Consider the following 10,328-nt stretch of genomic DNA (forward strand, 5'->3'; position numbering starts at 1 on the left):
TTGTAACGGCGCGGTCAAGACAGCCTTTTTCAGTGCTGCGCGGCCCCTTTTGAATAAAATCAAGTATCAGCTTATTGTGCCCGTAACGGAGAAAAGCCGCGATAAGCAGGTCTCTTTCACCGCTTTTCAAACGACTGCCGTTTCTTTCGAAATTTTTTGCCTTTTCAAGGCTCGTTTGTTCGTGGGAAAGCCCGTCCGGAAATTTCTTTCGCAAGAGAGGAGATGCTTTTTAACAAGCGCGCCGAAGCCGCGTGTACAACGCGTCTGAACGCAGACGTGTGTCAAGCACATCGTCTTGACGCAACCGTAAATTTTCCTCGTCGTGAATGCACGAACATCGCTCCAACACCATCGTATGCGACCGATAAGAGAACAGAGATCGATGAATATCGCGAGCTTTGAAATGAACGCGAAGCTCGGATAAAATAAACCGCGTCGCGTGATATATCGTTGCCTCGTATGCTAATGACAATTGTCCCAAGCGATTATCGCTAACAATAGCCCGTTCCAAATTGATAAAAGAAAATAACGTGCGCAGATTATAATATGTCGTGTTGTCCGTTCGTATTGTCCGATGATAAAAGGCGTTAAGCTGGAATCCTCGCGTTCGGCCATTGAATCTAACGCCCTGTTCGCCTCTAATCGCGCAACATCTGAAAATCACAACGACGCTCGTATTTTCCGATATGAATGGCTCGCGATATTTTTAAAGCATCGTCGGAAAATTGTATATCTCGCCGAGAAGCTAAACGTGTTTAAACCGCCATCGTACCTCTGAAGAGAACTCTGGCCTAAATTTACTTTCCTCGCGAACGTGTGTCGCATCTCCTACCGTAAGCCCCTTTTTTCGCGTCGTTCAACGAAAAGCAACGAAACTGTACGCGACGTTACGAACAGGAGACGAGCATAATTGCGACGACCGAGCCAACGGTGGACCACGGAAATGCAAATGGACGCGCACTGTAGCTGAATAAAAGCACAGAGGACTGATTTATTCCGATAATCATACGCGTGTAACAGGGATGAATGCTTGTTGACATGCATACCCCAACGCACACAGACCAGTGATAAACGCGTTTGCACGCCGCTGGCCATGGTTTTCACGCGACAATGCGTTACCAGCACAATTTTATTCATTTCCGTGGGGTAGCCGACCTTAACGTGGAAAACATACCGAGGTCGACACCGGAGACGTTTATTCTCGTCGATGAACCCGTGAAATTCGCCCCTAGACCACCGAGCTTCGTTATTTCTTTTAATCTCCATTCGCCTGTTCGTTGATGCTACGTGCGCTACTGCTACGATTAACCATAGTTTACAGAGCTCTAAACCGCGAAAAATACGGAATCCGGCGCAAAATATCACTGGCCCTACGTGGAGCATCGTTTATCATCGCAGGCCATAACTATGTATCCTTTCGCTTCTCTTCTGCAGTAATGAAAATAAATTTTTCAGAAAGATTCAATTAGTCGATCGGAGGCGAAAGAACGTGATTAACGCAGATTGCAGATCGCAAATCCGTAAATGATTATTACTGGTAACGGGAATTTATCAATCGTGACAGCCTGCGCGGCTCCGCCTTTGCTGGCCTGTCCCGTATTCAGACTGGATTTTACGGGGTTACTATATGAGGTGATATGCGGCAGACCCGTGCTCGCTGATAATTTATCGCATCTAGCCTTTGTGAGCTCGAACAATGCTCGTACCTCGAGGTCGCGCCACTCCCTCGCTGTCCCCGATGCCTCTCGCCCGATAGATTGGATGAACCTTTTCACGTTATCGTGTGAAAATTGTTCGTTCCCCGAACGATGCCATGTCTTCAGGAAGACATTTCGTCAGGAAGAAAAGATTCAACGACTATATTACGTCGTGTAACAAGCTTCGCTTCGATGTTACATTCCGGGGAATACCGGAATGGACAAACGCAGTGTGCACAGGCAGTGTGCGTAAATATTCGTTGTAATTGCATCACGTAATAACAACGATTTCGTTAAATCGAGGATTCCAGCTTAACTATACATATTTCATTCGTTGGAGAATAATTTGCCAATGCTGAATGTAATAACGTTTATTAAAGACTCCTAATATCCATAATTCGACCGTTGCATTTCGACAACTTCTATTTAGCTTCGAATTTATAGTCGCCCTTGATCGCCTACTACCATCACTAGCTGCTGAATCGAAGCAAAGCAAACCAATCGAGGCTATCGAATTTTATGCAGCACCAACGCGGAAACGAACGTAACGATCCGCTAGCTTCGATCAATCGTCGGTCCTGGCTGCACGTCCTCCACCGAACAAGGGAAAGGAACAAGCTTCTCGCATTTCCATTATCAGACATCCTTGCCAGCCGAATTACCAAGACGTCTCTATAGCCTGGCTATCCCGTTCATTGGCAAATTAAGCGCGTATTTTTACGTCTTCGACGGTCCAATCTGCGAGATTTTTAAGGCGACGTTCTTTGGAGTGCGTTCGAGGAGCCGATCGATAGACAACGCGTACTGTTCTGTCCGATCTTCCCGTGCAATTGCTATGTAGCTTCTACTCCTGATCTATGGTCATTCTGTAATAGTTTTTGTCCTTCTTTACGATTCAATTTAAAACGTAGATGCTCTTAAACTAAATATTAGCTTGTCCGAAAACTTTCTTTCGTTTTATAAGGAAACAATAGATGCGCGACATTTTTCGTTTTATATTAGGTTGTCTGAAAAGCTTCTTTCGTTTTATGAGGAAATAATGAACGTACAACGAGTTTTGTTTTATATTATTTTATCGAATTACTTACGATTCGTTTTGTTCTGTTGAGATAAACACCGCGACATTTCACAGACTTGGTTTCACGTTTGTACGAAGGTGCACTGTTGTAAAAAAACACGTTTGCGAAAGAAAGACACTTTTCTTAATAGTATTTCAGTGAATTATGTATGATCCATTTTGTAGTAATAGAACAAAATATAAATAACAGAACGTAATATAAAAGGAAAAATGTAGCGCGTTATTTCCTCGCGAAACGAAAGAAACTTTTGGGACAACGTAATACGAGATGACAAAGCTCGTACGAGGGAAATCATATGGAAAGCGTACAAAGAAGTACAGAGCGTAAGAGAAGCAGAAACCTTGTGTTAGCATATTTTACGAAACAGGGATATCGTTCGAATCTCCAAGAATGCAGTACTTTTAACGTACAAAATTTTTCTCACGACACCGAGTTGTTTATCTCTTGACCTGGTAGTTGTAGCGTTAAAACGTAGAAACCGGTAGATACGTATTCTTCTCGTCAATTCTTCACAGAGATGCGTCCTAGAATAAGCGATACAATGGACGGATGTAACAATAGGCGACTCAAGTATGAAAAGAAACAAGATACATCAAGTACGATTTGAAGTCTCCACTAGAACCAACATCGATCCTCGAAAGTTTCCTTACAGCATCTTCGAATAACATTCCTTCGGATCCTAATTCACGAAAGCGAGGGGAAAGCTCGGCGTTCCAAGCAACGAACGCCAGTTTGGTCATAACGGTGTTGGAAACTTATCGATGGACGTCGTTTCAGCGACGTAACACCATTGCTAGGATGTTGCACGAGCAGAAGCTCCGATATCTTTCTCCAGAGGAAAGGACAATAAGGAAGAATTCCGATCTACGAAGATTGTGGCGAGGATGCGGGGAAGCTTGGCTCGGACGAGGCATGTAACCAGGGCATAAATATTGATGAGATTTTACCAAGCAAGGAAGTTTCCCCGGAGCTCGTAAAAGTACGGGACGCGTCGCTTGGGAAGCCGATAGTTACCCAAATAATCCTCGAGCCGTGAATTATACAAATTTTCTCGATATCGAATCGTGGACATTCCTAGAAATGTTCGAATGGCCGTGTAATTGATTCGAATGGGCAGCACGCAATCTGCGCGAATAGGAGATTCGTCGAATGGAGGGACACGTCGTCGCCATAACGTCCCGTTAATTTCCTATCCACGACTGCCTTACAGGGAAAAATCGCTATCGTGCACGATCCCGTGGCAAATGATTCGAAAACGGTACAATTCCGAATTTCCCGATGGCTGGAAACGCATCTTACAAATACCGAGAAAATCATAGAAATTATAACGGTATCTACACACCATGTACGATCATATATTTTCTCAATTTTCCTCCGCGCATAAATTGAACGAGTGGAAGAGGATGCGATTCTCCGGAGAATTTTTCAATTAAAAAATAGAAATAGACGGCGATCCTAAAAGTCGCGAAATATATGCAAATTAGCGCGATAATCGAGTCGGCGATGGCCGAGATAATCGTGCTGCTGCCGTTAAAGTTCTCGAAGGTACGCCTAGCAAGGTGTTTTAATTAAAGAAGAAACAACCGGACCCCTTTTGCTTTCACCCTATACGTATAACCGAAACACGTATACGCTTATCTACTCCTAACGATCGATCTTTCTGAATTTAACTTTCCCAATTAACCCACATTTAATGTTCAGGGAAAGGAACGATTCGAAGGATAGAAAATCAGGTATTTTCGAAATTCCCATGAAAGTAGAAATTGCTAGAGTCTGAAAAACCTCAGTTTACCACTTCACAGATTCACCTCGAAACCAAACTTACGATCGTCGCTAATTCTTTCCGTTTCTATCTTTCACAAACTTAGCAACGTGTATTCAGCATCGGGAACCAACCAAATACGCGATATCCAATGCGTCAAAGTTTCCAGGCGAAAAGCCCCTGCTATATATGTACATAGTCGGTTAAAGAGTAGCTGAAATGAGCCGGTGCACAAACTGCACAGGTTTTAATCCGAACGCATACATATATACACACAAATACGTAAGTACGCCTTCGGCCATTCACGTCAGCTGGTTCGCGCATCCGTGTACACGGTGTTGTTCTCGTCGCGATAGGACCCGTGCAACGGCCAATAACAAGAACTGACGAAAGTAGCGGCAACGCATATGGCGAAACATATTTCCGATTAAACGCCGTTGCTTGCTCCGGATATCCGCTTTTTGGAACGTGTACGCTCTGCATAACTCTCGATAAGTAAGCTAACTCGAACGACTTTGCTCGAAACCATTGTGCAAGTTACGTTGCCGGAAACTAGCAGGAGCACACGGGTATTTATTAGATCGTTGAGAAAGCTGGGAACGAAATTTACGAGAAATTTTTCTCGGTGTTCGTCGATGGTTTAACGACGTTTACCGAAAGCGGAGGGTCGAAGAGTTACGCGCGAAGTTGCTCGAAATTTCTGCTGCCACGAAAGACTTCCGGGGACCGGAAATACGATTATTTCCTAACCTCCGGCAGACACACACACAGCGTACATTCCTCTATAAACCTCTATCTACCATTCTGTGAGTCGTCGACTTGACGACTCAGTGATCGTAACTTTTTACGGAACATCCGTGTCACGCGTATTATGAAACGATTGATCGAGTTACACGCTCGCTATATCGATATTTCATGTACGCTGGATCGCGAAAATATTTCATGTATATTTTATAAGCAGTTTGAAATTTCATGAATACCGACGCCAAATACAACTGTCGTAATTATATTGATGAAAATTTTAACGAATCTGAAAATGTATGTATACACAGGACACTTGGATCTCATTACAGTGCTACAGAGATTTGAAAATGTCTCGTATAACGCATATAGTAATTGGTAAAATATTTTTGAAACTGTTCAGATATTTCGTGAACCACTAGGTAGGTCACGATTGCAATAATACGACGTTGAAAGCTGATTCTATAACGAAACGAGCAACTAACCGTAGTCAAGCTTTTGTAGTTTAGCTGTGTCAAGATTTTGCCGCAAATCGCGGTGTGCCACGAGCTTCGCCGAGTTTCGTTTCGACATACGACACACGTTTCTGCATCACCTCCTCCCTATTTCCTATATCCGCGACAAATCAAAGTAAAAACAACTATCTACGCGCCGTATTGCGTGGTCTGTGTAAGCGGAAATCGTCGGGAATCGATAAACTGTATGAAAGAGGTTAAAAGGCAGAACGAGGGAGAAATAAAGAGAAAAGAGAAGAACGCGATACACAGAGAAGAAAAATCTAAACGTATGACTTTATTGCAGACACGTTCGCGAGCAAGGTGGCCGCCTGCCAGGACAAGTACGCCGATGCGAGCGTGGGCAACGTGACCGGAAGTAACGCGGTGAACGTCTTCCTGGGGATCGGCATTGCATGGAGCATCGCAGCCATTTACCATGCCCTGCACGGTGAAAAGTTTTTGGTAGAACCGGGCAAGTCAGTATCGATTCATTCTCGTTTCTCGATATCCCAATTGTACAGGTTGTTTCAAAGGAAATAACCGTAGCACCGACCAGGAACAAAAATTCCAATGCTGATTATCGATTTTGAAACAGTCTGTGTTTATCGGATTTAATCGTAATTTCTCAAAATATCGTAACGCGTTCGAATATAAAGAAACGAAGGTGGTGACGACGTCTCGCTATGTTGATTCGCGAACGATTCGATACGTGAAAATTTCGCTGCGAGCAGCCTCGTTGAACTCGACACGCTCTTTCCGAACTTTCGCCTGGAAACACGAGAGAACAGATTTGACGGGATCGATCTATCGTAACGAAACTTGCGAAAACAATACGAACTTTCGAGATTGGGCAGTTTCGATGGAGAACGCCACCGAGGAAATCGTTTCGTTTACGACGATCCAAACGAATGCACGTTCAATTCTCTAACGTTCTACGTTTCTCCCGCTGTCCTCGATCTGTACGATATATTGGCTCGGTGGAAAACGTTCACGTCACTTTACACGTCGAAGCTTAATCGATTTCACGTACAAGTGCTTACATGGTGACACAAAGCTATATGATATACGTAGAACGACGAAATACAATAGTTTCAGTCCCAGCTGGTATAGTTTTCGTAATGCAGATGTCTTTCGACCAGCATCTGCAGTCCGGTCGTAAAAAGCCAGCCGAATGGCTTTCAGGCCCTAAAATGAATCTCGATTCGGAGATTGTTTCGTGGAACGTTCGAAACGCGGCTTGCAGTCCGAGATAGTCATCTGTGTCGCGACGCGTCGATGCTGCTACGGGCACCGGATAAGAGCGGATGACGTGAAATGAAACAATATCAGGTAAAACACGAGGACATAAGCCAGATAACAGAGCGTCGTTTGCCATTTACGATCTCGTACGGTGGAAACGCTCTCAAGAAATTTGGTCCGAGATTGGAAGAGAAGCTTGGCCAACGCCGCGGTGCATCGTCGATTTATGTACTGAATCGCGACCACCACCGATGACAGCGTCCTGGTCTAGAAAATTGTTATCCGTGACGTATCGGCAGGAATATTGTGTAGGACGTAATACGCGATACGGATATTACCGACGACGTGAAATATCGGAACGCGGGTGACGCCCGATTCTGTAAAGAGCCGTCCAGGCATAAATTTCCGCATTTCGAAATACCGGCCCCGTTCGACATCTCTTTTTGGAAATCCGTAACGGAACTCGTTCTATCGCTAACCGTTGTCAATGATCGCATCGACGCGCGTAGGTGCCACTGAACAGAACTTCGACTTTCAATAAATAAAACCGTATTCTCGGTGGAATTAATACGATAGATATAAATAGCAATAAATAGCAACTCGATATCGTGAATTCGCCGTTGACAGTGATCTCTCTTCTCAGCCAACCACGTCAATTACGTTCCAACCTTCAAACTGCAAAGATGAATATCTCGTTATCCCGAATTATTTCGACCGGATTGAGTTTCTCGCGAAAGGTAGTAGATAGGAAACCTGTTTTCCCTTCGTCTGGAAAAAGATATTTGGCAAAAGTTTTATGATTCGGTGCGTTCGAAGATGTTACGTAAACCTACTCGCAGGAATATATCACCTACTGAAAAATGCATCGGACGTGAAAGAGCCAGGTTTACGGTTTGTGGGCTCGGTAAGAACGTTCACAGTTTTAGAGGTTAATTTATCTGACGATTTAAAATGGAATCTAAATTGCTCTTAACGCGACAGTGACCGTGTAGATGACCGAAGCGGTACGATTTCGTATCAATTTCTCTCATGGGCCATGATTCTCTCGAATTACAAAATACGGTATCCCGTCTAAGAAACGAAACACTCACAGACTGTTCGATAGGGAAAATGTACAACCCCGTCCAAAAGTCTCAGGGCGGTAGCTCTATCTGTTTCAAAAGTGGAAAAAGATAAATAGTCGTCGATTAAATATAGGAATAGGAATTTAGCTTGATATTCTTTGTCCAAAAATAGTATGCCAATGTAGTATTTGCAAAATGCATGTGCAATGTTCGTTACCTACATCGAATATTGAAGTCTTATTAAAAATACAAGATATTCTAGGTCGCGCGCGAGCGGTGGTTTACAGAATGCAAGCTGCGCGGCTCGATCTTACCACAAACCGTAACTCATGGTCGTAATCATGCATTCCCTCGAGTAAGACGCTGCGTTTCTCTAGCTGTGCCCAATTTTCTCGCCTGCCAGAGCTAGGCTGCCGATAGCGGAACCTGCCTTGCATGAATTTCCAAGGCGAGGTAAAACGTATCACGAATCTTATTCGAGCGCATCTCTCCGCGAAACTCGAATCCGCCTAGGCCAACGTTTCGCAGGGAATATTTCACGGGCGTGGAATCGAATCGCGTCGTGAAAACAAACATGTACCTAGATGCAGCAACGGTCAGTTATCCGGATGAACGGTGAAACGATCGATCTAAGAATAAATTGACTTTTTTTTCAATCGAATTTGTCCAACATCGATCCGTTGTTAAGCCATAAATCATTGGAATGGCAACAGATGCGACGCGAACAAGCGGCACCAAAGGATTGTAGTTGCACGGTGTGTGCACAGATGGCGTTATAATGTTCTCGATCGTTTTTACGTTTCGGGTATCGATCGATTCGACTTTGCATCCATTATCTGATAACATGACTCCGGGTACCGCGCGTTTGACATAAAGAGACTGTGATTTATTTCTCTTTATCAATGTGTCACTCTTTGAAGCGATTTTCCACAGCGAAATATAGCGAGATTTCCGGTTTATTCGACGTCACCCACGTCGGGAATTCACTTCGCGTTTGTTATGAGACGCGTCTATTGTTCCCGTTTATATTTTCAAACTCCATTTATTCGCTAGAGAACAAACAGCTCGTATAACGGGACAGTTCGTACAGTAGAAGTTTCCTAATTTCTCCGATTATCGATTATTTTCTATTCGCGTGGCAGAAGATCAAATAAATTCGATCGACGCGACGACAGTTGTGTCAAATATAAAATACATTTGCACTATATCGAAACGAAATTTTATTTAGTGTCTGATTAACCGGAATCTCGCCCATTGATTCCATTTGTTTAAACATGAACTCCTATCGTAGAATATCGTTACGAATGCTCATGAAATATTGCGAAAATTCGCCACGAAGAAGATCCACGAACTCTTGCTGTACGAACTTTGCTCGAACGAACCGTTTGCCTCTTCGTGAATTCGCACGAATAACGTTTTGTTATAATCCCAATAGAAATAAATTACAGATAGGTTTATACATAAAGTATTAGCGAAAGATATTAATAAAGGAAGAATAATAATCTTTGCAACAGTTTAGCCTTCTGCGTGACGTTGTTCTGCACGGAAGCTTGCCTGGTAATCCTGATTCTGCTACTGAGGCGGACGAAGAACATTGGCGGCGAACTCGGCGGACCTTTCGTACCGAAGCTCGTTACGTCGCTGGTCCTTTTTTTCCTCTGGGTGTTCTACCTCATTATGTCGATCCTCGAGGCCTACGGCTACATCGAGGGCTTCTAAAAGGAGCCCGTTCAACGCTCGCAAACATCGGCCTACAACCGCTCCGCGTGTATCTTAAACTCGTCGCGTCCGCCAAGACGTGTGCTCAACGAAACGTTCTCTCGGCAAGTATAACGTGCACAGATTCCCTTCGAACATTAACAAAGCCAAACGTCCCTTGTTATTACAATGCTACAAATAAGTTACGTTGTTACAATAGGGTTCCTTTTTGTACCTTTTTTTTGTTTCTTGTATACGAGAGATAAGAAGACAAAGAGACACGAAGATTTTTGGCCAGTCAAACGCTACAGTCAAAAGTACATGTAAAATTGCAGCTTAACCCGTCACAATGAATCAGAACGCATTCCTTGAACTCTCTCCAACTCTCAGTGCAGCGCGGTAGAACTCTATCAGAGTAGAACGAAATCGTAGCTAATGCCCGATTAGCCGAACTCCTATCGATCGAATCTTCCTATCGAAACGCGAAGTCCTACGATATGAGGGAAAAATAATGATATAGTAGAAGAAATTGGCAAACTGCTAGCACTGCC

At 43.8% G+C, this 10,328-nt stretch overlaps 1 protein-coding gene and 1 long non-coding RNA gene across 5 annotated transcripts in view; one reads left to right on the top strand and one right to left on the bottom strand.

Moving 5' to 3' along the window:
- The window catches only part of Calx (sodium/calcium exchanger 3), a 122,145-nt gene that overhangs the window by 102,005 nt on the left and 9,812 nt on the right, over positions 1-10,328 (top strand). For 2 of the 3 annotated variants that reach the window (XR_011174803.1, XR_011174802.1), the window contains exons 7-8: positions 6,081-6,252; positions 9,594-9,902. Coding sequence is in view for 1 of the 3 variants with exons in the window: in XM_069125613.1 (XP_068981714.1) it covers positions 6,081-6,252; positions 9,594-9,798 (377 nt within the window). In the remaining 2 variants the exon portion in view is untranslated. Of the gene's footprint in view, positions 1-6,080; positions 6,253-9,593; positions 9,904-10,328 lie in introns of those variants that run through there. The other variant, XM_069125613.1, reaches the window with a different exon arrangement.
- The window catches only part of LOC138186127 (uncharacterized), a 62,357-nt gene that overhangs the window by 31,148 nt on the left and 20,881 nt on the right, over positions 1-10,328 (bottom strand). The window lies entirely within an intron of this gene.

This window comes from Bombus flavifrons, chromosome 13, assembly GCF_040668555.2.
Source record: "Bombus flavifrons isolate JBK064 chromosome 13, iyBomFlav1_principal, whole genome shotgun sequence".
NCBI classification, from domain to species: domain Eukaryota; kingdom Metazoa; phylum Arthropoda; class Insecta; order Hymenoptera; family Apidae; genus Bombus; species Bombus flavifrons.